This window comes from Aspergillus sclerotioniger (assembly GCF_003184525.1).
Source record: "Aspergillus sclerotioniger CBS 115572 chromosome Unknown BO94scaffold_1, whole genome shotgun sequence".
Classification (NCBI taxonomy): domain Eukaryota; kingdom Fungi; phylum Ascomycota; class Eurotiomycetes; order Eurotiales; family Aspergillaceae; genus Aspergillus; species Aspergillus sclerotioniger.
In genome coordinates, this window is record NW_020290991.1 from 1094786 (window position 1) to 1120808 (window position 26023).

The window sequence follows — 26023 nt, forward strand, 5'->3', positions numbered from 1 at the left end:
GACGGTCAATGTGTTTATATTTCAAGCGGAGCATTAGTAACGAGGGTTGACAGGTCTTGCAGTAAGCGGGAGATATGACGAGCCTGTCTAGATAACAGCCATTGAGTTAGAGCCAAAACCCAATATCCTTGAAATTATCCTGCCAAGGGAAGCGGGTGGTCTGATCGTACCCGAGTTTCTCTGTTTTGTTCCAGGCACCATTGCCAAGTAAATCTCCGCTGACGTATTCTCTCGAATCTGTGTACGTCTCGATGGGGTGATCGATACCGTCGGTTTGAACCTCGTGGACGTCGGTAGTATTGGTTTGTGTTCGTCTGTGGGGTAGAGGTCGAACAGTTTTGATGCAGAGCGCCCTACTATAAGATAAGCAAGACCCAGGGCCTGTAGAATTGTTGGCTGGGTGGGCTTCGGAGTCATCCATCCTAGACACTGCTTTGAAATTATATGAAGTGGACGAGTCAACACAGCTGCTCGGAAGGCAGGGTTCGTAGATATTTCTGCCATATGGCTGCATTTCTCATTCCTGATGGCCTCTGCAGAGTGGAGTAGTATTCGGGTTTGAGAAATACACCAGAACTATTTGTATTAGATGTTTGTACCACGGAGCAGTGTTATCCGGTTCACGGTAAAGCTCTCAGGGTAGTGGCAAACACCTGATGACTTTCTCGAATTGGTCGTTGAAGACATTGTTACGAGTCTATTCCGTATGAATCGCCAGATAGGTCATAGTTGTTGTCCTCCGTTACGGTCCTCAACAAAAGCTTACTAGCAAAGGGTTTCCAAGGAACCTTTATGGGTGGAACATATAGGGTGAGGAGCTAGGCTTGAAGAAAGAATATTAGCGCAAGGTGGATGGAGGTAGAGAGGATGGGATCAAGCTCATCGTGGATAGGATTCTGGGATGATTGAGAGGGGATAAGTGAAAGGAACGTCACCCCAAGTTTCCATGAATCCGGTATTCTGGATCGTTCAAAAAACAGGATGAAGATGATGGCACGGGTGGAAAGGTAGCAAGGGTGACGTTGGAACCAAAGGAGGAATGGGGTCTTACGGGAAGCGCAACTACATCCCGGCTTTGGATGGTACCTTCGTAGTGTACTAATGAATGTCTGGCAGAGGATGTCTGCAACACATGGGGCCGAAGGTCGAAATATTTTAAATCCAGGGTACAACCAAGTAGGATGGATTAACAAACGAATTGGCAACATGTGTACATGGCCTTGTCCTCTATATCTCTTCCTCCAAGTCAGAGCTATTTTTTCGAGTAGGCTGTATGACTTGTTCAACAGAAGTCCCTGGTTTCACATGATAATATGGAAGGAAATGCACGGTATTTATCGGCCAATAGTTGTTTTTGACCTGGTCCCTTGGCGGTTGATGGAAACATCCGTCGGGAATTGAAAGCACTATATATAGCGAGTAGTAACAGCGGATATATATGTCTGCAGGCAAAGAGCCCGACGATGGCCATTTGGTTGCCAGATAAGACGAAATGGCATCCAGATGCGTAAAATTAAGCGGAGGAGTTAGAATGCATTACCCAGGAGTGTACTGCACTCTGCTTATTGAAGGAGTGTACGCATAGAAGTATTTGTTGGCAATACTGGCAGACCAATTGAATATTCAAGTATGTGAAGATAATGGCTAATATAAGCACACATCACATCAATTAGCTCCTATGGCTCAGTTGGTAGAGCGCATGACTAGTAATCATGAGGTCCGCGGTTCAAATCCGCGTGGGAGCAATTTTTTGTCTTCTTCGTCTCTCCAGGGAACCTGTTTATATTAACCAAATTGAGTTGGACTATTTCAACCAATCAGCTCCTATGGCTCAGTTGGTAGAGCGCATGACTAGTAATCATGAGGTCCGCGGTTCAAATCCGCGTGGGAGCATTTTTGCTTTTTTGGCTAGCCTCAGTCTATTAACTTAGATAATTGCAGGCCTTCACCTCGCTCCAGCCAATCAGCTCGCATGGCTTAGTGGTAAAGCGCATCACTAGTAATGATGAGATCCTCGGTTCGAGTCCGAGTGTGAGCATGCATTAAGTTTTTGGCGTAGGGGTGAGCAGGGGCAGTGGACTGGTAACAGGGAACCTGTCAACCACTCTAACTGCTCTGGAGGGTCGTGGACAATGCTCTTTTTGTTCTAGCCATTGGGGGCCCGTATAGGAGCGGACACGGAGGACGTTGGCGGGGAAAAAGCAGGAACCTCACCTCCCCGTGCACCTTTCTTTTTCACAATGACGATGGTCCAGGCACTTACATAGGTGGCTACGAGCTAGCTGGGTAGTCTCGCAGCTCTGCATCGGTTTCAGATCGTGGTGAGCGTTTTTTGACCCCCGAAGTGGAGTGGAGGGTCGAGTAAATCGATAGATATAGATGGGTGCAGAATGCAGAGGTTGCTGCTACTGCTGCTGCCGCTGTTATTATTATTATTACTACTGTCTTATTGCGCTTCTGCTGCTCAGCTTTCCCATGCCGAGCTCAACTCCCATCTCCACCTCGTCGATCCACTGCCCTCATCTGCCTCACATCCTTTCCTCCTCGCTCTGCGCTCTTTTCTTCTTCTTCCTTCTTACTACTCTCTCGCCCTCTGTTTCTTCCCCCATCTCCCCATCTTTTCCAGGGACTTCCCGAGCGCGTTGTTCCCACGTTTTCCTGTATGTTCTCCAGCTGCTGGCCAGAACCCCATCAGTTCCCGCCCGGGACTCCGCCGCTGACCAGGCCGTCCAGGTTCGCTATCGCTATCGCTCGGACCAGGAGAGCTTGAGCCTTGAGCCCGTCAGTCCCCTCCTGTCGGTCCCTCCACGCTGCTCTCGTTCTCGTTCTCCCTCCGTCCGCGCCTCACTTTAGCAGCGTTTCGCAAGCGCCCAACTCGTCAAGCTCCTACTGTCTACTTGCAGACAAATCCAACGGCCCAGAACAGAAAATCATCATTAAAAAAAAAGGAAATCAAGGGTTAGAAAAAAAAAGAAGAACTGAAAAAAAAAAGAACAATAATCTATCATATCTGTCAATTGTTCATTTTTTAGTTTAATAGTTTTTTTTCCCTTTTCCTTTCTATTTCCTTCCCCCTTCCCGATTTTTTTTCTTGTCTTTGTTTCCCTCAATCAACCGCGCATCCTTCCATCCCACTGGGCTGCTTCCTCGGAACTTGTCCCTTTCCACCACCATCAATCACTCCATCCAGCCATCCATCCACATCCTAGGACAAGGACACCCAAACTCTGGACAGCCAACCTTCGCCTGGTCATCAGGTCCGGACAGGCTGTGTTCCGGAGCAGGAATGGACTCGTTGATGAGGCGACTTGCGGTGGTTCTTTAATTCAGGTTTCCTTTCCTTAGTTCCCTTCCCTTGCCTTTGCTCTGCCTTTTTCCTTCGGCTCTGCTTCTTACGTCAGCACCTTTCTCGCTGGCGCTTGGACTTCCTCAAAGATCAGCTCTGGCATTTGCGTTCCCTGGTCCTTCCCCGCCAGTCCGGCCACAGTCTTGATGATGGACATCAATTCACTCCTTTCGCCGCAGGATGCCAATTCACAGTCCGGGCGTTCAACGCCCTCCGCGGCTTCTTCCTCCGTACCGACCTCTGCTCCGACCTCTGCTCCTCCCCCTCCGAAGCCCTTGCGAAAGAATCGCCCCGGCTCGAACAAGCAGGGCATGACTTCTTCGCCGCTCGCGCAGCACGTCTACGCCCATTCTCACCTCCCTGAACCCTCGCCGCCCGCGATAAGTCCCAAGGTCGGCCCCAACGTGGGAGGAGGGAATGGGACCCCCCCGGCAACTGATCTGCCTCCCCCAAGACAACCTTCTACCCCCGGAATGGATACACTGGCAGATCTGGCGTCAATGCAGCATCATCAGCCGCAGCGATCCAATGCCCCCATCCTGCGCAGCACCGAGTCGTACGAAAGCCAGCTGTCCCCTTCCACCATGTACCCCCACGTCAACACCATTTCTCACAACACCCCTACCCCGCGCTCCTCATTCGACATCGCCATGTCGGATGGTCCGCGTGAAAGCGCTCGTCGGAGTTATCTCGACACGTCCTTGGTCCCTTTTGCTCAGCGACAGGCCACGGAGCTCTTTTCTCAGATCCAGGAAAATCCCCAGTCGTACGACGCGCACGTTCGCTTCGTTCGCCTTCTGCATGCAGGATTTGTCAATCACGTATACCCCCCGAATAATCCTGACATCCACGGCGATCCCCGAAAGTATGATCTTCTCAAGGACATGCGGACGGCTCGGGAGGAGATGGACAAGTTGTTCGCCATGGGTGAGGATCTCTGGGCGGAGTGGATCCAGGACGAAAGCATGTTGGCACAATCGGTCGAAGAGCGCATTGCGGTTATGGAGCTCTGTCAGCGATCGATCGAGGAAGAATACGGCAGCACTAAGCTTTGGGGCATCTACGGCGAATGGCTCCTATATCTTTACAACTCCGCCAACGGAGATGCTAGTCAGAGTCAGTGGACCGAAGAAGACCGCTTGGTCGGTCGCGAAGTTTTCTCTTGGCAGTCCGTCATCGACGTGTGGCAACGAGGTGCCGAATCGACGCGCTGGAGGATCCACGACAGCCATTTGGTTTGGGACCGTTTCCTCGAACTGCTCACGCAAGATGTTTCCCGCAATCCGTCCCAGGACAAGGTCAACCATGTGAGAGGGGTTTTTGACCTCCGCCTTGCGACCCCTCACGCCACCTGGGACTCGACCTTCCAGATGTTTTCCGGGTATATTTCGACTTACTACAACGCAAACTATGAAAACATAATGGCAGAGACAGTCGGAAAATACGCCACAGCTAGCAAGGATACATATTCCGCCCGCGAGGATTTCGAGATTCGGTTGCGCGACGTGTCTGAGGCGCGTGATATGGGCCAAGAATGGACCTTGTTCACCGAGTACATTGAATGGGAGCTGAGCCGCAACCGCAGGAAGCGGCACACGAATTTTGACTTGGTCAACGCTCTTTACCAGCGCGCCGTGCTGCGCTTTCCAACCGACGCTAATATGTGGGAAGAATTCATCATGTTTCTCATCGACGAGTCCATGCACGGCAATACCAACACCACCACGATCTCTACGCTCGACCGCGCGACTCGGCACTGCCCTTGTTCTGGTAGCCTGTGGTCACAGTACCTGCTCAGCTCAGAGCGGGAAGGGCAGTCGTTTTCCAAGATTGCCGACATCAAGCACAAGGCAACAAGTACGGGCCTGTTAGACGTCGGTGGGATGGAGGAAGTGCTCAAGGTGCATACGGCTTGGTGTAGCTATCTCCGGCGGCGAGCTTTCCTATCCGACTCCACTGACGAAGACATCGACGTGGCAGAGGTCGGGATCCGCTCTGCGATCGAAAGCGTCCAGGAACTGGGCGAGAAGAAGTACGGCCGAAACTACCAGGGCGACCCATTGTTCCGTTTGGAACGCATCTACATCCGTTATCTGAGCGAGAGCGGCAGCTGGGACAGTGCGCGGGAGACATTCAAGGGTCTCGTGGGACGCCGGGGTAACAGTTACGAGTTCTGGCTGACCTATTACGAGTGGGAGCTGATCTCCTGGAGCAAGTTCGTCCAAAACGAAACGTCGATTGATGCCGCCCGGCGCACCCCGAACCCCAGCTACGCCACCGCCGTGCTGAAGCAGGCCATTAAGCGGACGGACCTCGACTGGCCCGAGAAGATCATGCAAACCTACATTGCACATTGCGAGGATTACGAAGACTCGGATGAGCTGCAGCTGGCGATTCTCGAGACCCGCAAAGCGATGAGGGCCGTGACCGCCCGCCGCGAGCGTGATGCAAGGGAGGCGAACGCGCGGCAGGCTGAACAAGCTGCAGTAGTGGATCAAAGCACGCAGGCCGAGAAGCGCAAACGGGAGGAGGAGACCAGTGTGAACGGGTTGCCTGCCAAACGAGCTCGTGCAGAGGAAGCTGCACCATCGATTTCTGACACAGCAGAGCCGGTCGCGCTTCGTCGCGATCGCGAAAATGCGACGGTTGTTGTCAAGAATCTGCCCCAGGGCATCACCGAGCACAAGGTTCGACAGTTCTTCCGCCATGTGAGTTGGTCCCCGGCCCCTGTTGAATCACATCAGCTAACCGTGTCATAGTGCGGTACGATCAATAGTGTCAAGATGCTTTCCAGCGAGGACGGCAAGTCGGAGACCGCCATCATTGAGTTCAACTCCAAAGATGAGGCGGTTGTGGCGCAGACGCGCGATCAAAAAATCATTGACGAGCATACGATTGAGGTTCAATTCGGGTCGGGGTCAACGTTGTTTGTTACCAACTTCCCCGCTACGGCCGATGAACAGTACATTCGTGACCTGTTCCGTGAGGTGACTTCCCCTCGAGATTACAGTGATTCAAACGTTGGCTAACCGACAGTAGCACGGCGAGATCATCGATATCCGCTTCCCATCACTCAAGTATAATACGCACCGGCGATTCTGTTACGTGCAGTTCAAGACGGCCGGAGAAGCTTACAGCGCTACGAAGTTAGACGGGGCGACAGTGGGCAATGGCCTGCATCTGGTTGCTAAGATCTCGGATCCGACCCGCAGGCAGGACCGCCACGGGCCAATGTACGAGGGACGCGAGATCCATGTGTCGAACCTGGATTGGAAAGCCAGTGAGCAGGACGTGGAGGAGTTGTTCCTACGCTTCGGAACTGTGGAGCTTGTGCGCATCCCACGCAAGGTGGACGGTGGCAGCAAGGGCTTTTGCTACGTGGTTTTCTCTTCCAAGGTAAGTATTCCGAATGGAGTGCGAGGGTCCCGCTAACCATTTTCTACAGGAGGAAGCCGAGGCGGCGCTGGCAATGCACGAGCAAGAGTTCCGGTCGCGACCCCTTCACGTGAAACTGTCTACCCCGCAAGGGGCCAAACGGAGCGCGACGACCATCTTGTCTCGCGTGGGATCATCCCGGTCCCCGTCGGTCGAGGTCAACGGCGGCAGGCGTGAGGCCAGTGAGGAGGTACCGAACAGTGAACGGACGGCACGCACCCTTGGTCTGATGAATGTCCCGGACACGGTCAACGATGCCCGTATCCGGGCCCTCGTCGAGCCGTACGGCAAGCTGATCAAGATCGTGCTGCGGCCCGATCACCAAGGCGCGATTGTCGAGTTTGCAGATGTCCACCAAGCGGGCAAGGCGTCCCTAGAGCTGGAGGGGCAGGAGATCACTCCGGGACGGAAACTGCACGTGGGCACAGTGCCGGAGATGTTGAAGAAATCGGCGGAGAAAAGGGGCGGCGGGCCCGGCCAAGGCGGCAGCAAGTCCAAGGACAAGCCGGGCGGACTCTTCCCGCTCGCGGGGCCGATCAAGCGCCCTCCACAGCCGGGGACGCGAGGCGGTAAACGCGGCGGCCTGGGCGTGAAACGAGCAACGGGCGGACCTTCGGCGGCGACGAGCTCGCAGAATGGCCGAAACGCGACGACGACAACGACCACGACGATGACGACCGACAGCGCAACCCCGGGCGAGGGGCAGACCACGAAAAAGAGCAACGATGACTTCCGTGCCATGATCCAGCGGAGTCGAGCGGGATGAGCGAGGACGCGGCGCACTGGATGGCATGGCGGGAACGGCGTTACCTCTCCGCTTGCTAATGACTTTACTTCGACTTCGCGTGATGTGATTTTGAACTTCTTCCGGCCGGTGCTGATGTTGTTATGTTCTTGCTGATGCGTTGCATTGCCGCTTTGTGTATTACCATAGCCTTACCCCACGCTCCAGGCTGAAGTTTGAATGTAGATTAACTGTCTCTCTTGGTTTGAACGGGTGACTCTTCGGGGGAGGGTTTTTTTAATACTGCAGGGGATGGCGGACGAAGTGGAATGGAGTGCCGGGTTTCCGCATAGGGCCCAATCCTGGTTTGATATCGGAGCGGTAGCGAAGCCAATCACGAGTGGAAGTTGGCGACTATAGTATGGCGTAGTATAGGTCGTGCATCAACCCGGGGAGGTGCAGGTGGACCACCACCAGCTTGAGGACGGGCCATCCGGTCGGGGAGGTCATAGGCCAATGTCACCCGAAGGCGATGTTGAAGACTCAATTGCCTTAAACAAGCTCTCTGCTGACCCGGTGCGCGGCCCGCCCCTTGCTCCCGACAATGGCACGATGGAAGCCGGGCAGCAGCTGCGGTGCAACGTTCGGGAACAGGTTGGCGGTGCTGTTTGCAGGACATCCCCGCCGTAGAAGCCTGGGAGGGCGCTTTGACCGGTGGATCGACGGTCACTTGGCGGTTGGAATGTTCGACTCGTCAGCGGACGCTGCACGCAGGAGATGAGGGAATTAATGGAGCAGTGTTGGTGGGGGATGGGATGGTACGATGGACGTCGGACGGGGGATATCATACCAGTAGATCCTCCCCGATCCTCTCTGATCCTCCCTTTGCTTTGCTCCACGGCCGGGTCAGCTTGTCTGTCCCACCTGCTACCCCCCCTCCCGGCCCTTTTTGGGATGCTGAGGTATTTCATGGTCCTGATGTCCCCCGAGCGGACCTTGAAGGAAGGAAGGAAGTGAACTGGACCTAAGAGAACGAACCAACGTCTTATCGGGACGGGAGTGAGTGTGGACGAGCGAACTGATGATGCTTCGGGGTTAAGCTCCCGAGGCACCCTTTCCTGTCTGTCAGTCAACCACCTGATCTGACCTGCTCTGCTCGCCGTTGCCTCACAACAAACCGGCTTTTGCTCTTCCACCACCACTTTTCTTCTATTTTCCTCCCTCCCTCCCCCTTGTCTCGGTTCCGACCAGTGTTCCAATCCATCTACCTAGATAAACCACTTCATTACTTAGCATACTATCCTTCCCTTCCCCCATCATCTGTATTTCCTTCCCCTCCTCACCGCTCCCTCCCTCGTCGCCTGCACGGCTTTCTGCCTACTGTCGTCATCGCTTCTGGCCGCATCCTTCCCCCGCTGCGATGGATTTCCATCTGGTGCCTCGAGGGGAAGATCGCAATTACACCGGGTTCCTCACCAAGACTATTGTCTATACAGCCTCGTTGATTGTATTTCTCGCGTGTAAGTAACCCGCTACCCACTAGCTAGTTGATAACCAGCTAGCTCGTGGCGGTAGCGGTAGCTGCAGCTATGCTTCGTCGCATACCTTGCGTCGCGCACACGACCACTAATCTTCACGCACAGCTTTTGGTCTAACCGTGTCCTCCATCGTCGTCCCAAAATGGGTCATTTATGATGATGTCGATGTCAGTGTTCAAAAAAACCCCCCGTGCGCGACCAGTCACTAACCAGAATCCAGCACCACTATTCCTACGGCCTCCACCGTCGCTGCTCCTCCGTAACCGGAGAATGCGAGTCTTTCCCCCACCGCGAAGACTGCCACGCCGGTGACCGCTATTTCTGCTCCATGTGGCGCTCCGTCGGGTTTCTGATGTCCTTTGCCGTCGTCTTGGAGGGAATGAGCGTGGTCGCGTATCTGATTGTCTTGTCGGGTGGGAAGCGACTGCGCGAATCGGGATGGAAGATACTCAGCCTGTTAATTATCCTGTCGGCTGTGGTGCAGGCGGCGAGCATGTCGCTGGTGGTGAGTGGGATATCTCTACTGCGTCGGTGGTGTACTAAGACGGGGCTAGGCATATCTGTTCGACAACGAAGAGCGGTTCTTCGTCGGCTGGCGGCTGAGCGAGTCGTGGATCTACTGCACTGTGAGCTGGTGCCTGAGTTTGTTCTGCGCCGGGGTGTTGATCTTGGCGGCGCATACATTGCCCTCGGAGGGAGGCTATGAGTTGATTCCGGATCAGGCATTTTGATCGAACCGGTGAGGGTATGATGATGCGATGATATGATAATGAGAGGCGTTGGTGGATGATTGCAGTATGTGACATTTTCCAGCCATGTTGTTAGTTATAGTTGGTCTTTTCCGCTGAAAACGGTGATTGTAGGTAGATGGTATAGTCAGTACGACAGTATAATGATGATTAATATAGTTACTTCTATGAGCGACGAAGGCTTTGGTTTCCCCTAACTATCACTTATACACTTGTTCATCATCAGATGCAAAGACTGGCAGAATCTCGATATCCGGAAAAAAGCTCCCCTTTTTACTTCTAGTAAGCGCCTCGATGCCGCCTCGGATCCTCTGCACCAACTCCCTCACCTCCGCAAACGACTTCTTCCCCAACTCATCAGCCAGCCACCGCGGCACCGGACACTGCCCCTTAACCTTCCTCCCTAGCCTTCTCTCGACCTCCCTCTTCCTCGCCTTCACCTCGAACCCCCGGATCTCTCCCCACTGCTCCATCCTCTCCAGACTTTCCAGGACCAGGTTACACTGCAGCAAGGCCCAGTCGGATGTTCGGTACCGCACGCGTTGGTAATGCTTCCGGCAATAGTGGATCCATGCCTGGTGGGGGATGCGCTTGGTGGAGCCCTTGTTGCGCCCGAAGATGTGTGAGATGACTTTTCGGTGCTTGGGGTTGTCAGGGCTGGTGGGTAGGGTGCAGGATGCCTGGTATTCGCAGATGATACTCGTGGTGGTTTTGTTTTTTGGAGTGGCAGGCGATGGAGGGGGGGTTGGGATGTTCATGCTTGCTCTTGGCTGAGAGGTGTTCAGTTAGTGTGCTGATGCTTTCTGCTCTCGTGGAGATGGGTGAGTGGATGATGGATGTTTGTGTGGATGACTTGAGGTGGTTTTTATATTAGAGGGAGACATAGGCAGTGAAGGTGGACTTTGTTTATATGAGGTGGATGACGAGAAATCTACTATATAGAATAGCTGTGTATCGAAGAGACAAAAGTATTCACTAGTTACAACAAATATCCAGCGTGACTATATTGTTTTCACTGATGATAGCCTAGAACCTTTTGATTCACTTAATATTGATTACCTGGTGACACAAGCACTTATCTGTTGTTTGGCACTTAGAGAAGGTGGATTGAACAGCTTTCACTATACAAGTCCCCTTCCATTGCCTCTGTATTATGTGTGTAGGCAGCACGATGGTGCCTTGCGTTTTTCGACCCTCCCCGACTAGTAACCAGAATCCTAGTATACTAGTAAAGATTCACTCTCGGGCTCCTCCTTCATCATACCATAATGTCCTCTCTACCTCGTACTTCTACAAACTGCACTGCACTGTTGGACCCTACCAGGATACCAGGTGACTCCGCAGCTGATCGATGGCGTTACCAAAAGGTAGCCATTGAATGACACCAGCATTGGAACAACCAATGACTCATACCAATTAGATATGTGTCCAAGACAGAAACCGATCCTTCGAAAAGTGGCCAGGTAACGCATTTGCAATAACGCTTACCTGACTGGACCCTGATCCCCTCAACTGATAGGAAGCTCCTCCGCCAGCCGATAAGCCACCCGCATATAAAGCCCCGCTCTCATCTTACCAGTTACCACTCACTCATCTCTATCCTCCCACTATCTACTACAGTCACCACTTCCTCCCCCTCCTCCAACAAAACCAAACCCCACCACCACCACAACCACCACCACCATGCCAGGCCTCACCCCGGAGCAACTAACCTCCTTCAACCAAAACGGCTACCTCGTCCTCCCCAACTACCTCACCCCAACCGAAATCACCGCCTGCCTAACCGAAACCCACCACCTCCTCGACACCTTCCCCCTCGACACCCACCCCCTCACCCAATTCACCACCGGCGACGACCCCTCCACGACCAGCAAACACGTCGGCGACGACTACTTCCTCACCTCCGGCGACAAAGTACGTTTCTTCTTCGAACCCGACGCCTTCGCACCCTCCGATCCCACCAACCCCCCCACCCTCACCAAACCCAAGCACCTAGCCGTCAACAAAATCGGGCATTCACTCCACAGCCTCTCCGCGCCATTCCGCGCCATCAGCCTCTCCCAGAAAAACGCAGACATCGCGAGATCCCTCGGCTTCAAAGACCCGCGCGTCCTGCAGAGTATGGTCATTTGCAAGCAGCCGGGGATTGGGGGCGCGGTGCCGTCGCATCGAGACAGCGAGTTTTTGTACACGAATCCGCCGAGCGCGGTGGGGTGGTGGTTTGCGTTGCAGGATGCGGGCAGTGGGAATGCGTCGTTGGGGATGTATAAGGGGAGTCAGAGGGAGGGGATTAAGAGGAGGTTTGTGAGGGTGGGGGGTGGAAATGGGACTGGGTTTGAGGGGAATGAGGGGGCGAGGGTGCCTGTTGGGGTGGAGGAGAGTGAGGAGGTGGGGGAGAATCAGGGGAAGGAGGAGGATTTGGAGATCTTGGATGTTAAGGCTGGTTCGTTGGTTTTGATTCATGGGAATGTCTTGCATAAGAGTGAGAGGAATACCGGGGATAGGAGTCGCTTTGCCTATACGTTTCATGTTATTGAGGGGGCCGAGGGTTGGAAGTATGATGAGAGGAATTGGTTGCAGCCTACTGGGGAGGGGTTTTCGAGGTTGTTTCAGTAGAGGCCTGTGTTTAGGGGTGTTGAGGTAGAAGAATGAATGTATGAATGTGTATGTTGTCATTGCTATACTGTGCTTAGCCGCCAAACCCAAACTCCATCCCAGGTATCCAAAATGTTGTAACAGTTGCTGCTTTTGTCTAGAAAAACCGCCTCACTGCAATGCTGCCCAGCTACGCCGCGGCCTGCAACATCTCCAACATGCCCTTTGTCTGGCACGCTTGATGCGCCATCTCCACCTCGTCGCGCACCCGCCGGTGCAGCCGCTCCACCATCTTATCGATCTGAGCCGACTGTCCCAGATTGCCCGAGTAAATGTCCAACACATTCATCGCCACCTCCACGCTCAGATGCACCAGCCGCGGCTCCGTAATGCTCTTATGCACCCACTGCAGCACCGGCTGCAGGGTGACCTCGTCGCGGTTCTGCAGCGACGCCCGCAGCGCCGACCGGTGTCGCAACGCCGTCAACAGCGTCAGCTGCGCCGTCTTGTCGCTTGTCCCCAGGACCTGGTCCAGCGCTGCAGAATACCGCGCCTTGCGCAGATCATGCTCCCAGCTTTGCTCCTTCTTCCGCTTCTTGCGGTCCCGGCCCTCGATCACAATGTCCACGCCTTCGCCGACGAAATCGCGCCCGCGCAGTCGCTTCTCCCATCCGGAGCCGCGGACCTTCTTCTGCTTGGCTACCTTGCGGTCGTGTTCCTCCAGTTTGCCCTCGAGCAGGGCCCGCATTTCCTTGCGGCGTTCGCGTTCACGGATCTTCTGCTGGCCGGAGAGTCGGGTCTTGATGGAGAGGAGGCCGGATTGCATACCCACTGCGATGTGCTTGTCTTCTTGGGCGATGCCGGATGTGATGGCGTTCAGGGAGAGAATGGGGGATGGGTACTTGGAGCCAGAGACCATGTTCCAGCCGGTGGTTTCGAATACCTTCATGTGGCCGTCCAGAGCACCGGAGAGCAGGCGCTCGCCGTTTGATGCGAGTGCCAGGGATGTGACCGTTTTCTGGTGGCTTTGGATCATGTGCAGGGGCTTTCCGGCCACGATGTCCAACACGGCGATCTTGTTGTCGGCTGCGGCGAGCACCGTCGTGCCGGTGGGCATGGGGAGGACGGTCTCGATCGGGGCGCCCATCTTGAAGGTCATTGCGGAGCGGTTCTCGACGCGGGGATCCCATAGTCGCACGGTCCGATCGTAACTACCGGAGACGACTAGGCCGGAGGAGGCCAGGGATCCGGGCATGAAGGCACCGCTGCGCACGTAATCAGTGTGTCCGACGAAGACCTTGGCGCTGGACTCGCTGGGGAGATCCCACAGCCGCACTGTCCGGTCGTCACTGGCAGTCAGGACGGATGTGGGGTCGCTGGGCGAGAATTTGGTGACCCAGACGGGCTGCTTGTGATCCTTCCAAGTCTTCAAGATGGCACGGGAGCTCACGTCGAATACCTGGACGGTACCGGAGTCGTCACCGACGGCGATGACTCGGCCGTCGGGACGGACATCAGTGCCTCGGACTGTATCATCGAAGCGGGTGATTGTGCGGAGGAGTTTGCGAGTGCGGATGGAGTAGATCTGGACTCGGGCGCCGGTGGTCACGGTGAAGACGTCGGGGGGCTGGGTGAGGGAGGGGAAGGCAGAGACGGAGGATGGAGCGGAGGGTTGGGTGATGAGGTTGACGGGGCCATTGGCAGGTGAGGGGATCAGGAGAGGGTTCTTGAAGGTCTTCCAGTATTGTTGCTCCGGCGTCAATCGGGTCGAGGGCAGGGCCGGGAGCTTGACCTGCTGGAGAGGGAGGACGGGGGCAGCCATGGCTGCTATCGGCCAAGGTCGGAGTTATTTGATCTGGCGGGGAGGAATTCGCGACAGCTAATTTGGGGAATAGGAGGAGTTATCGGCCAGCACCCATCGGCCTTGAAGCGTGGTCGGCGTCGAGATTGTCGGGAAATTTTTTGGACGAGGCACAATCGCATCGGGAAAAGTCTATCGCGATCCCAATCGGGTTTAGCGCCATATGGCCACCGCGACATGTACAAACATGTACAATAGCCATAATATCTCTGTGTTAGACAAATTTCAGTCTGGAGTTCTTTGTAGAATGAGTGCAGCTATGCTTGGGCCATCCTAGTAAATCTCTCAGGGCCTGAAAGTAGTTGCTAGGTTGTAGTTTCCCTAACTCAGCACAAGAGCAGCGCGTGTAGGTAACCTCACCGCTGAAAGCCAGAACACGTCACGAGCAAAACACTGAAGCACTGATACGTTGACTGCAGATTGACTGAGCCAGACTAGGATAGTCCAGCAGCAGCAAGATCACTCATGACTGTGCTGTTACTATTGCTGAGAGGGTCTGTATCGTCGGATATCCCGAGCCTGTCTAGTCTGTGAGCTGTTAGCCAGCACAAGCATTGAACAACACTGACGGACGGTCTCGAACAGGATTGATATCCACCTCGGAACAAGGGACTGCAGACTGCAAAATGACGATGCCTTCGAGCCCGTTCGAGCCGGCTCAATCGACCATGAGGTCCACTCGAGGCTTTGGACGTCAATGGCGTCAGTGGTCAGGCAATGGAGGCTTAGATTAGCCAAGGACCACTGTGGAGTGAGACATGGGCCGTTTGCAACATGATCGGGCAGGATTTTGAGTTATACTTTGGGTATACATGGGGTCCAGCGACGCATCAATTGTGGGGAGCTTGGTCTCGTATCTTCGCCATCTTGGTCTCTTCGCCGAGCTTTCCCCGTCTCTTGTTATTGACCGGTTTAGGACGTTGAAACATATCAGAGTGAAGGGTGAAATTCACTTTCAGTTTTGTGGTCTCATTAGAAGCTGTCCGCAGGAGTCAATTTCCCGTAGGTTAGCGATTCCATTGACTTTCCGAGTAGCGCCAGAAAAGCGACGATTGGCCGGAGTTTCCAGGCACGCCAGTAAGCGCCCGACCCGACCCATTCCTGATGATTATTCGTGCCCGGCCGTGCAGAAGCCGATCAGCCACACCCCAGCTGCCAGCCGCCGATCGTCTCTCGGAATGCTCCCAGGCTAAGTGGCTAACAGCCTGCCCTCCCACGTGGGTGCAGCTCCGAGATTGGTCTAGACCATGATCATCCCATAGTACGCCGTAGCCATAGAGTACGGAGTATACCGAGTAGACATTCCTCATCTTGACAGCCGACTCGGGGATCATTGCTAACAACCACCCGATAAGACTTATCGATAGCGCCCTACGAGATCGCTCCGCCCCATCATGACATCAGCCTACGCGATCTCCAATCGCTTATGGTTTCCTACAAAGTACAAACCAAGCCGATTCACAGTGGCTGGGGGCAAGCGGGTATTGCTAGTGGTTACAGGGTACGGATGGAGTATCCGTACAGGGGCACAGGCACCAGGATTGCACTATCGACGCAGCCCATGAAGTTTGGGACTGACGTATGCAATGGAGTCACAGGAAAATGAAACCTGCAGCGACAGCACAGGGAGTGGAGGCTGACACTCTGCAATGGGGCTGCAACTAACGGGCAAGGCGGTAGCAGCATCGGATGGTATTCTCCATATCCAGAGGCACCGCATTGCGTCGACGGCATCCCGTGCCTGTCTGGTCGTGGGCCAGGATTAGTTAGTTAGCTTTCCTTCAGGCTGTGGAGAATGTCGCACGAATGATCGGAAGCATCGTAGCACGATCAAGTCGATCGCGGAGAGATGAAACGGAGAATGAAGGGAAGGATCGAGGTGATTTGCGGCTATCTTCATTGTATACTCGTTCCTGCCAACCGTGGAAATCCGTGGCTGGTCATGATGAGCTATTGTTACAGGGTGACCCTAGTGTCATATGTGTCAAAGTAAAAGCCGGTCGGTCCAATCAAGCGCTTGTTGGGAAGTAAATAACCAAGCATACCTGTATCAGGCGGTTTTGGCCTAATGCGGACGTCACAGCGGACAGCGCTGGCCAATGAGGCCCCACTCCCAGCCACATCCTCGCTCGGACCGCGCCCAGCCCCCCCAATTCCCGCTAGACCCACCTAAGTTTGCCACCCAATCAGGGCCCGCCGCTTATCGATAAGGCCGCTGCTGGGGACTATGCCGGCGGACCTTCTCCCTTCCTCCCCTCCTTCCTTCACTTTCTCTGCTAAACAACATCAAGCGAACCCACATCGTCGTTCATTACTTTGCTGCTCGTTCAATCAAAACCCATTCAAACAAACGCTCATCTCGTCGCTCATTCTCTTGTGACACACTCTCGTGACATTATCACACTCGTTACCCACATCCTCTCTGATCAGGAAACCCTAGATAGAAATGGACGCCAGAGCCCACAAGCGGGTCTCCATGGCTCACGCTGCTCATGCGGCCGGAATCTTCGCGGACATGTCGGTTGATGGCCCAGCGATTGGCACGCTGGTCGTCATTGTTGATCGCGCGAAAAACTTGCCAAATAGAAAAACAATGGGCAAGCAGAACCCATACTGTGCTGCTCGCCTTGGAAAAGAAGCCAAAAAGACGGAGACCGACGTGAGAGGAGGCCAAACTCCCAGATGGTATGTTTTCCTTGTCATGACCAGCAACTGGCATTGATCAAGCGTCGCTGGAGATGGGTGCTAACACTACGCAGGGACCAAGAACTTCGCTTCACCGTACACGGGTCTCCGGACTATTTCAAACTCAAAGTCTCGGTCTTCAACGACGAGAAGAAAACCGATTTGATCGGTGAAACCTGGATAGATCTCAAGGATCTCATCATCCCCGGTGGCAGTCAGAACGATCACTGGCACCCCTTGCAGTTTCGAGGAAAATACGCCGGCGAAGTGCGCCTCGAAATGACTTATTACGACACAAGACCTGAAGACGAGGCTGTGATCGAAAGACGAACACACGCAGTTGATAGGATTCACACAAAGAAGCCTAGCTCAGGTTCAGTTTCGACCAGCTCGAGTTCAGTTTTGACTGGCTCAGGTTTAGTTTCGACCAGCTCGTCTTCCCTTTCTGGGCCGAGGCAGTTGAAGGACGTGAAGAGACGCCCGTTGCCTTCGGACTCCCGCTCTGGCAGCTCGAACTCTGGTTCGGAATCAGTTTCTTATTTTACTGACCACTGTGAACTCGCGGGGAGCAGTTCAGTGGTGACAGAAAGCTCTGGAAGCTGGCCAGCGGCTCGCCATGTGGAATATGCTAAAACCCCCCGAGTTGAAAATAGCTCGGACACGGGCAGTTGGCCCGCCTTGCGACACGTCGAGACAGTAGAAGCGGAGCGGTACGACACGGATGACTCAGCCCGCTATACAACGTATCGCAGCTCGCCTGACATCAACAAATTACTGGACAAGGATGGGTTTGTAAAAGACTGGAGACATTGGGGAGTGAAATACAACTCGCTGCCGTCTACCTCCGAGGAGAGCTTTAGTCCATTGCGTCCGGAATATTCACATACGAGGGAACGCGCCGACCATGGATTTAGCCCTTCACCTTTCTCCGATATGTCCACCTCTGCTCATGCATTGCTGCAACCACGAGTGGAGGACGAAGAAGAAGACGGACCTCCACCGCCGCCACCTGTTCACCGTTCAATCCCCGATTACCAAATTGTCCCTCGGAGGAAGTCGGTGAGCCCCCAACCCCCATCGATGACGGGGCGGGAGGCGTCTCCTATTCCCTTTTCACCGGATTCATACGGCGCCGAAGCGGCGCGGGAGCCGGGTCCGATTATCGGCGATGACGGTCGAGAAATTGATCCATCCGACCATCTTCCCACCAATACATGGGCCCCAGAGCCTGAACGCAAAACCAAAAAGCCGGGCGTGGTTGTGCGCTTCCGCAACCCTCTTTATCGCGGTCCTCCAACGGACTACGGGAGTTCCGCGTCCGAAACATATTCGACTAGTTCCTCCTCGAGCTTATATGCGCAACACAGCAACCCATTGATCCCATCTACGGTCCCAGTGGGCATTCCGAATGGAAATTATGGAAACATGGATGGCAATATTGACGCCCTGAGTCGGGAACTTAATACCATAGACATTGGTTCGGGCAGGAAATTGAAGTATGCCCTTCTTCGATAGATGCTGTTTACTTTGGCGATTAGGTAGTCTTGTTTTCATTGGCGGTTAAATAGTCTTGTTTTCTCTGGCGATTAGATAGTTTTCTTTTCTTTGGGGGGTTTAGATAGCTTTTTTTCTTTGGCGGTTAGATAGTCTTTGTTTCTCTGGGCGAGTAGATAGCTCTTTTCATTCTTATGATACCATTGTTACCGTTGCTGAATTAACTATGTTGATGTGTTTAGTACTAGTTAGTAGATTGGAGTGAATAGACTGATATGACCACCATCACCACCACCACCACTACTCAGCTACATGAACTTGCCTCATACTCATGATTTCCCGTACGCTGCCACCATTTGACTTGGCAGGCAGGCTTCTCGCGGGTTTTGTGACCGTTAGACTATCGAGGTCGAGCCTTCCTGCTCAACGCAGCCGACTTGGGGCGCGGCTTCCCTGGACGCATGGTGACCCAGAAAGGTCTTTGGCCTCGCTCTCGGGCGGATCTGATCTCCAACATAACACAAACAACTACCCCACAGGCATCTTGTCCAAGCTATGCGGTGCGTGAGTCTTACTCAGAGCCGATTGTCAGCTTAACTGATCTGTGATCTCTGTTATCTCAGTTATCTTTCAAGACGCCTCCCATCGAGCATCTGCTCTATGGGGCGGCTCAATATCAGGCAGCTCCGAACTGAAAACAGTTCAAGGGGAGTTGGCTTGCCCTCCGACACGTCGAGAATGTGGAGACAGAACGTTACGACACCGATGATTCTGCAAAATACTGAATATGTAAGACAGTCCCGTGTTGATGACAGCTCCGATAATGGAAGCTAGCTAATCTTTTGGCACCCAGAATGCGTTAGGCAGCCTCGCATGGAGGTTACCTCCGACAGTGAGAGGTGGCCGACCTTTGGACGCCCAAATACACTAGGCAGCCTTGCATCGAGGACAACTTTGACAACATCCCCGAAAGCCTCACATACGGCCTCATATAGACCTTCGAATGCCTCACGAGGATTCCACATACAAAACCACTACATTATACATGGTCTCGAGCAAATTTAGAGTAGGTATGGCTGACATTATTTCTCTGCCACTGTCGACTGATCATGGTGATTAGAAATCGATAATCCAGATTCGATCCACGCCTATCGATCCAGTCTCGTCACGATGTTTCATAAACCGAACGAGCGACTACACTGCCGATGACTCCGTTTCTTCCGTTATATAGATAATTGTGTGTTGGGCCAGTTGCTTCATATTCATCCTGTCAAAATAAGCGAGGTGACGATTCTTTCATATGGTCTTGTATTCCATTTTTTTTTGAAGGATTTGTTCTTTCCGTGTCGATGTTGTCCTTCTGTGAATTACCAGGGTATAGACTCGAACTGGAAATGTCTGAATGATCATACTAAAGTCCTACCATTGATCCGTGCACTACTGGAGATGCTTCCTACTATTCCTGTTAGCTACGACGTAGCATCTTGCCTCGTCGCTCAGTCTAGCACAACCAAGACAACCAGTCGAAAGGCCAGGCGATTACATGGCAGTTCAACATTACAGAAAGCCCATTCTCCAACAATCCTGTTAGCATCAATCTTCAGGGCAGAAAATACACAGTACTTTCGTTGGCTGACATAGTACATGCCTAGAACGAACGCAGGACGTAGAGTCTAGAACATGAAGCAATGACGAACCAATAAAGAACTAGAACAACAGTAACTTGACCTCATAATACCCACTACTGACATAACAGTGCTCCAATACCTACCGATCTACTACATAGTATGTCTGAGATCGATACCCGGATCTCGAACCAAGGAAGAAGATGACATCACCCCCTCGCCACATCCTTCAACTTCTACCTATAAAGTATCACCACATCACTACTACTACCATTGTGAATTTTCAACAGACCAGACATATCAATCATTATTATCACTAATTTTGATTCTTTAGTTATCTTGGATTCTACTCTACTTACTTATTGACTCATTGGTTCAACATAATACTTAGTCCAATCCACCACCGACACACAAACAAACCACCAAACGAACCCAACGCAAAGAAACAAAGACAAAGACCCAACAAAATGTCCTACCGCTCCTCCTCCTACACCACCACCTCCACCTCTTACTCCTCCTCCAACAACACCACCACCAACAATAACAACAACAACCCCACATCCAACACAAGCAACACCTTCTCGACCCAAAACACAACCTCAACCCCCTCCTCCACCCACCCCCAAACAACCGGCCACCGATACGCATCAACCTCCCACACAAACCCATCCGGCGAAACAACCACTCGCTCCGGATACCAGAATCTAGGCGACGATCCGATATTCCAAGAACGGAGGGTGGATGGTGCGGGACGGGAGTACGCGTTGCCGGATGTAGAAGGGGGGATGGATATTGGGTCTGGTGGGGTGGGGGGAATTCGTTGGCGGGGGGGACGAGGACGATTAGGGATTTGGAGATGGATGAGGGGGATGTGGATGATTTTACGTATTGAATGTTTTTTTTTCGGAGGGGGAATGATGGGGGGTATGATATAGTTTGTACTATGTAATGTAATTGGTGGGATGAGATTGGAAGAATTATGGCTAGATTAGACCATTCCTTGCATTGTGAGCCAGGTGATAATGTCCATGTTGGGGCCTAGATCGGGCATCTGGGTTGTTAGTGTACCATGTATGGTTGGTGTGTTGTTGGGGAGAAGACATACTAGTTCGTCGTTTGCAAGCCAGTCGTGGTTCTCTTCTGGGCTGGATGAAATACCAGATTCGGGCACAGGGAGGTTAGGAGAGGTGGAAGTGGAACTTCTGGCCCGCTCGACTAATTCTTCCAGCAATTCGATACATTTCTTCAAGTCAGCTCGGAATGCTTCAAACACTACCGGCTCTATCGGTTCGTTCCTCAATCGGGCATCGATATGGGCAAGGAAGAATGACGACATCAAGTACCCCTTGATGTTAGTCTCCCCGGCTCGAATCCGCTCCATGCAATAGGCTGTGCAGCGTTCCACGATGGCTCGGAGAGCGAGGAGCTGTGTTTCGTGCGCGGGACTGGGACCAAGTGCCGTCAGGGACGTCTGTCTCCCGTTAAGCATGTCCAGGCTCTCGTCAGCGATAGTGCAGATGGCCTGCGCGGTGACGTCGCGGTAGAGGGCTGCGCCGATGAGGAGGAGCGAGGTGTAGTCAGGATCGGCGGCGGTGTCAGGGGCATCGGAGGTGAAGGGGCTGAGGATCTGGAGCGAGGTCTGGAGACTCATCTGTCGCGAGTAGTAGTAGGTCGGGTTGGACTTGGCTCGGATGGTGAAGGGGTCATGGAGAGCGAGGAGGAAGCGTTGTGTCATGAGGTCGAAGAGGCGGGAGTGGAATGGAGTAGGTTTAGAAACGCCCTTGTGAAAGGACTGGAACAGGGTCGAGTTATCTCGGTAGATCGCTGTGAGCTCTGCACTGAGACGCAGGGCTTCTTCGTAGGAAACACCGCTACGGAAATCGTTGGTGAAGCGAGCGATCTGGAGTCGGATGGGTAGAGACCGGAGAAGTGCAATTTGAAGGGAGGTTTGGGTGAACATTTCCATGGGCTGTGCGGTCGGGTTTTCCATTTGTTCATCGTCAATATTCATCGGTGGCTCGCAGTCGTAGTCGTCAGTGGAAATTAGAGGGATCCCTCCTGCGTCTGTGCTGGTCTGTAGGTTGATTTCGAGGACCGTTGCCCAGAGTCTGCGTCGCAGCTCTGCGTTGAAGGGGGAGATGTTTGGGATATGGCGGGGATCGATGTGCAAGCCCATGTGCATGGCTGTTCGAAGCAAAGTGCCAGCAGCCAGCCAGACCAGGTCACTGCCGACTGGGTTGATCTGACGGGCGATGAGAAGGAGACACTGTAGCTGAAGACTATCGAGATCTAGTCGGGACTTATCGAACGGAGAGCTGAGCCATGTCTGCGCCGTGTAGACCCAGTTTAGGACAACTGCTCGTGAGATGGGGAGGCCATCCTGGGTATGGTCCTGGCAGAAAACGCTGCCAATGGCCATGATAAGCAGAATCTTGATGATGAGGGCTGGGGCAGCTGATGAAGAGTCGATCCAAAATAGTTCGTAAGCCTGCATGAATGACGGTATATGCACGATGCGGTAGACCGACTCCATGGCTCGCAGATACGCCCGCACAAGCTGGTCCGACACATGCCTGGGCGGAATCAAACCGCGCAGGTCGGAGCAGACAGGTTGATGGAGTATTATCTGGGCTTTCACCGTTCGTGCGAGCCGCTTAGTTTGCTCGACGAGGGCATGAATCTCCGAGTTTTCGGGGGGGTCGAGCCGGAAGAACATGGCAAACAGGTGACGAAACTGCTCTTTTAGACCTGCGCGAAATGGAGATTGGGATTGAAGGACCTACTTTACGGTCGCAGATTGACCGTTGGCTATTTCCAAAGAATCTCGTCTTTGAGAATATCCCGTTGATGGCGGTAGGTTCAGTTGCCGCCGTTGGGAGTTGGTGTGATCGACTTTCCGTCTGCGAACTGAGAGCCTCGCTGAGCTTCTTCTCTAGCTGCTGAATGCGATTTGTCAAAGCCTCTACCGATGGTGTAGGATGAGACGGTTCTTGGTGAGCGTTAGCAGAGCCATGGGAAGGCTCTCGCGCGGTGACGCGGTTTCCAAGCGCATCGTGATTCGGTGCGTCTGGTGGACTTTGCGATCTAGACGCAGATAGATCGCTAGTGCGGTCATACCTGGGGGTCTCTTTGCGAGAACCAGCAGGATAGTTACAGACACGTCTGAACCGACTGCAGTATGTGCAAGGGGACTCTCGATCGCATCTGGAGGTTGATGAGACGGGCGGGGTCGACGAGACAGGATCTGACCCACCGGATCTTGCGCCGACAACATTCCTCGCAGGCCAGCGCGGGGCGTCGACGTTTGGGGGTACTATAGCTGCTAGTCTCCATGGAGTGGAGGAGGGGGTTGCAAAGGATTGTAAGTGACAGATACAAGGAAGGAAGGGAATCGGTTAAAGACGCCGCCGCCTAAGCGCTAGTGCCCTGATTGGGCTGCTGACGGGATCGCGAGAAGATGCAGCTTTCTTCTACCTCACACTCGCTTCACCAATAGAGAGAATAGCCCCCAAACAAATAGGTGACCCCCTAAATTTGGAGACCTGATAAACGCTCGCAATTCGACCCCACTGCCATGCTCGTGCTCATGTAGACGCTGATATTCTTAGGATCCTCCGAACAGGACGCTAGGGGATCGCGAAGTCCGAAATAATGCCAGTGCAGAAGCTAAATATCGCTGCGAGGGCGATACTTTCTGCAATGCTTTGCACCCGCTACAAATAAGGATCCTGCTACAGATTCCCATTGCGGAGAGCATATTCAACCTGCCGACGCGATCAGAAAGAATCGTTGGCAGAACTTAACCGGGGATCGACACCGTATTGAATAAAGAAACGAGGAAAGATGCCGACATAGGATTCATTATCCGGGGAGTGGCGTGCGTGATAACATGGCTGGGATCATGCAAAATAAGAAGAACGCGCAGATGACGACCATGCTGTACAGAGGCTTTTTGGAAGCTGACAGGAGTAAGAGCTGGCTCGGGCGGACAAGTCTTAAAGAATATTCCGCGAACGAATGAGATAATGTAAGGATATCATTTGTTCATTAGGGCTATTCAAGCAAGACTATTACTATATGCTAATTCCATCTTCCATGTGCATCTACTCCAACCATGCCTCGATAGCTGACTGCAGGTTCTCCTGCAGCCATTCCTCATCACCCCGAGTATCGTTCTCAAAGCCATGCCCACCCGGCTGCAGCGTCAGAACAATCTTGTCACCCCCCGGCTTTCCCTTCATGACTGCACGCGCCTTGTCCACAAAGATCTGACTGATTTCTGGCGGCACAATGTTGTCTTCCAGTCCATGCCGGATGGAGAGTCCACCACGGGGAAACTTCAAGTCAGGCTCATCTAGCCGTTCGATAGGATGCCGCAATGTCCGTCGAGGGTCTTTCTCCGTTCCGCGCTCATATAGTTCGAAATTACGCCCCGTCTCAATGGCAGCAAGCATCAAATCCAGCCGGTAAGGCACCATGGCAGATGATCGGATTTCTCCCTGATTTGCGCGTTTTATGGCCTCATTGACAAGGCGGTTTGCCTCATCCGGAGACAGTCCGCTCAAACGGGGTGCTTCTGTCTGCTCGGGGGAGATCTCAGGAGCCGTCCTGATCAAGCCGGGATAGCTTGCTGTTCCAGCTCGGATTTCCTCTGGATGAGCCAGTGCGAGGCAGATGCTCAGAGTACCTCCGGCGGACTCACCCGCGGTGATGATGCGACTAAGGTCGAGCTCAGTTGGAGTTGGCCCGGACGACAGAAGCTCCGCAACGGTGGATGAATGGAGCCAGACCCAGAAGTCCTCAATGTCGTCGAAGAATTCGAGGCTCGTGGCTTCGGGCATGAGACGGTAGTTTGGAGACACGATGACCGCATTGTGCTCTTTCGCGATGTCAAAGAGATACTGGGGGAACCATTCCATGAAGAGGGAATCTCCGGTTATCTGGTTGTATGTTAGAATTGAACCTGGATAGTTCACGCGATTTAGTCCGGCTATACTTACGAAACCACCGCCATGGAACCGGATGATGATTGGCCGCTTGCCGGTGTAGTTTGATTGGGGGATGAGGAAATCGGCCCGGATCCCGTGATCGCCGATGGTCTTGTAGTTGGCTTGGACCAGGTCAAAGCCGGCCAGTCTGCTCTCAGCCAAGGGCGAATGCATGTTGTCGAAGGTTTGAAATGCGATTGAATAGATGGTATGATTGTGAGGGATGATGAAGATGATGTAGTATTGATTTTTTGGCATGGGAAATGGCCTTATTTATGTTATGTCTGATCACACATCTACATTGGAAGATCAGCACTGTTTGGTTTGTTTGTTTGGTTTGGTAGCAACCATTGAGCCGGAAAGTTTGCCTTGTTTGTTACTTTTGGGTAGCATGTGTTTTGTTTAGGCTGTTTGACTGAGCGGAAGCAAAGATACAAACCTAACAAACATTATGTTTGCATGCCTCGGGATCCTTTGGACTGCTGCAAACACCACAAATGATTCAAAGAAGAGCTGTGACTCAGAAATGCAAACTGCTCATTTACCAGTGGCCACCTTGCTCGATGATAGATGAGGGAGACAAACACAAAAGGACACCTGAGTGGGATCAAGTTTCGAGAAAACCAAAGCCAGGGAATCTACTAAACTTGGAAGAGGATCACCACTTTGAATCAGATCGCATCTCTCCAATATGGTGACCCTTGGTTGGTTGTCTCCCAGTCTCGATACAGTCAAGCCTGCTACAGTCATCCTCGATAAAGAGCCGAGGGGATAAAGGATCGGAGTCCGGGCCCTGAGATTCAAGATGAGAGGGGATAAGAACACGGAGACCACCACATGCGGACTTAACCGGACTTAATGGCCATGTTCTCTAGTACATCACCCGATTGAAGATATCGTGTTTGAGATATAAGGTCAATTCAGATCCGAGCGATATATGAGTTTCTTTAGAGTCGCCTTGGGTTCCCCTCGCAATTACGTCC

At 53.1% G+C, this 26023-nt stretch overlaps 10 protein-coding genes and 3 non-coding genes across 13 annotated transcripts; 9 read left to right on the forward strand and 4 right to left on the reverse strand.

Moving 5' to 3' along the window:
* Positions 1-1672: 1672 nt before the first annotated feature.
* Positions 1673-1745, forward strand: BO94DRAFT_t7. Its single transcript has one exon. It is a non-coding gene; the product is annotated as a tRNA-Thr (tRNA).
* A 75-nt stretch (positions 1746-1820) lies between these two features.
* Positions 1821-1893, forward strand: BO94DRAFT_t8. Its single transcript has one exon. It is a non-coding gene; the product is annotated as a tRNA-Thr (tRNA).
* Positions 1894-1966: 73 nt separating this feature from the next.
* On the forward strand, positions 1967-2038 carry BO94DRAFT_t9. Its single transcript has one exon. It is a non-coding gene; the product is annotated as a tRNA-Thr (tRNA).
* A 1454-nt stretch (positions 2039-3492) lies between these two features.
* On the forward strand, positions 3493-7547 carry BO94DRAFT_453918 (U6 snRNP complex subunit PRP24; the record flags this gene model as incomplete). The annotated part of the gene is made up of 4 exons (XM_025607583.1): positions 3493-6054; positions 6106-6333; positions 6386-6742; positions 6792-7547. The coding sequence occupies 4 exons, from the start codon at positions 3493-3495 to the stop codon at positions 7545-7547; spliced, it is 3903 nt and encodes a 1300-aa protein (XP_025473279.1).
* A 694-nt stretch (positions 7548-8241) lies between these two features.
* Positions 8242-9025, forward strand: BO94DRAFT_529900 (uncharacterized protein). The gene has a single exon (XM_025610548.1). The coding sequence runs from the start codon at positions 8321-8323 to the stop codon at positions 8531-8533; it is 213 nt and encodes a 70-aa protein (XP_025473280.1). The 5' UTR covers positions 8242-8320; the 3' UTR covers positions 8534-9025.
* On the forward strand, positions 8926-9774 carry BO94DRAFT_580359 (uncharacterized protein; the record flags this gene model as incomplete). The annotated part of the gene is made up of 4 exons (XM_025615322.1): positions 8926-9025; positions 9149-9210; positions 9264-9548; positions 9598-9774. 4 exons carry the CDS (start codon positions 8926-8928, stop codon positions 9772-9774), a joined length of 624 nt encoding a protein of 207 aa, XP_025473281.1.
* Positions 9775-9992: 218 nt separating this feature from the next.
* On the reverse strand, positions 9993-10550 carry BO94DRAFT_580360 (putative pathogenicity factor; the record flags this gene model as incomplete). Its single annotated transcript, XM_025615323.1, has 1 exon — positions 9993-10550. The coding sequence occupies one exon, from the start codon at positions 10548-10550 to the stop codon at positions 9993-9995; it is 558 nt and encodes a 185-aa protein (XP_025473282.1).
* A 678-nt stretch (positions 10551-11228) lies between these two features.
* BO94DRAFT_529902 (phytanoyl-CoA dioxygenase family protein) lies at positions 11229-12525 on the forward strand. The gene has a single exon (XM_025610549.1). It carries the CDS (start codon positions 11476-11478, stop codon positions 12406-12408), a length of 933 nt encoding a protein of 310 aa, XP_025473283.1. The 5' UTR covers positions 11229-11475; the 3' UTR covers positions 12409-12525.
* A 52-nt stretch (positions 12526-12577) lies between these two features.
* On the reverse strand, positions 12578-14209 carry BO94DRAFT_580362 (snoRNA-binding rRNA-processing protein UTP15; the record flags this gene model as incomplete). Its single annotated transcript, XM_025615324.1, has 1 exon — positions 12578-14209. One exon carries the CDS (start codon positions 14207-14209, stop codon positions 12578-12580), a length of 1632 nt encoding a protein of 543 aa, XP_025473284.1.
* Positions 14210-16529: 2320 nt separating this feature from the next.
* Positions 16530-18667, forward strand: BO94DRAFT_619638 (uncharacterized protein). Its single transcript, XM_025616876.1, has 2 exons — positions 16530-16933; positions 17008-18667. The coding sequence occupies exons 1-2, from the start codon at positions 16695-16697 to the stop codon at positions 18446-18448; spliced, it is 1680 nt and encodes a 559-aa protein (XP_025473285.1). The 5' UTR covers positions 16530-16694; the 3' UTR covers positions 18449-18667.
* Positions 18668-20346: 1679 nt separating this feature from the next.
* On the forward strand, positions 20347-20944 carry BO94DRAFT_619639 (uncharacterized protein; the record flags this gene model as incomplete). The annotated part of the gene is made up of 2 exons (XM_025616877.1): positions 20347-20809; positions 20899-20944. Exons 1-2 carry the CDS (start codon positions 20520-20522, stop codon positions 20942-20944), a joined length of 336 nt encoding a protein of 111 aa, XP_025473286.1. The 5' UTR covers positions 20347-20519.
* A 29-nt stretch (positions 20945-20973) lies between these two features.
* BO94DRAFT_561963 (uncharacterized protein) lies at positions 20974-23385 on the reverse strand (the record flags this gene model as incomplete). The annotated part of the gene is made up of 4 exons (XM_025614256.1): positions 20974-21103; positions 21158-22786; positions 22836-23256; positions 23306-23385. The coding sequence occupies 4 exons, from the start codon at positions 23383-23385 to the stop codon at positions 21041-21043; spliced, it is 2193 nt and encodes a 730-aa protein (XP_025473287.1). The 3' UTR covers positions 20974-21040.
* A 705-nt stretch (positions 23386-24090) lies between these two features.
* BO94DRAFT_481408 (uncharacterized protein) lies at positions 24091-25273 on the reverse strand. Its single transcript, XM_025608857.1, has 2 exons — positions 25053-25273; positions 24091-24992 (listed from the first exon to the last, which is right to left on the reverse strand). The coding sequence occupies exons 1-2, from the start codon at positions 25212-25214 to the stop codon at positions 24156-24158; spliced, it is 999 nt and encodes a 332-aa protein (XP_025473288.1). The 5' UTR covers positions 25215-25273; the 3' UTR covers positions 24091-24155.
* Positions 25274-26023: the final 750 nt, after the last annotated feature.

Bases quoted from the DNA above. Each gene is read 5' to 3' on its own strand.
- BO94DRAFT_481408 (XM_025608857.1), bottom strand. From the start codon at position 25,214: ATGCATTCGCCCTTGGCTGAGAGCAGACTGGCCGGCTTTGACCTGGTC. The intron at 24,993-25,052 runs GTAAGTATAGCC...ACATACAACCAG, and splicing joins GGTTCCATGGCGGTGGTTTC to ATAACCGGAGATTCCCTCTT.
- BO94DRAFT_619638 (XM_025616876.1), top strand. From the start codon at position 16,695: ATGGACGCCAGAGCCCACAAGCGGGTCTCCATGGCTCACGCTGCTCAT. The intron at 16,934-17,007 runs GTATGTTTTCCT...AACACTACGCAG, and splicing joins GGAGGCCAAACTCCCAGATG to GGACCAAGAACTTCGCTTCA.
- BO94DRAFT_529900 (XM_025610548.1), top strand. From the start codon at position 8,321: ATGGTACGATGGACGTCGGACGGGGGATATCATACCAGTAGATCCTCC.
- BO94DRAFT_529902 (XM_025610549.1), top strand. From the start codon at position 11,476: ATGCCAGGCCTCACCCCGGAGCAACTAACCTCCTTCAACCAAAACGGC.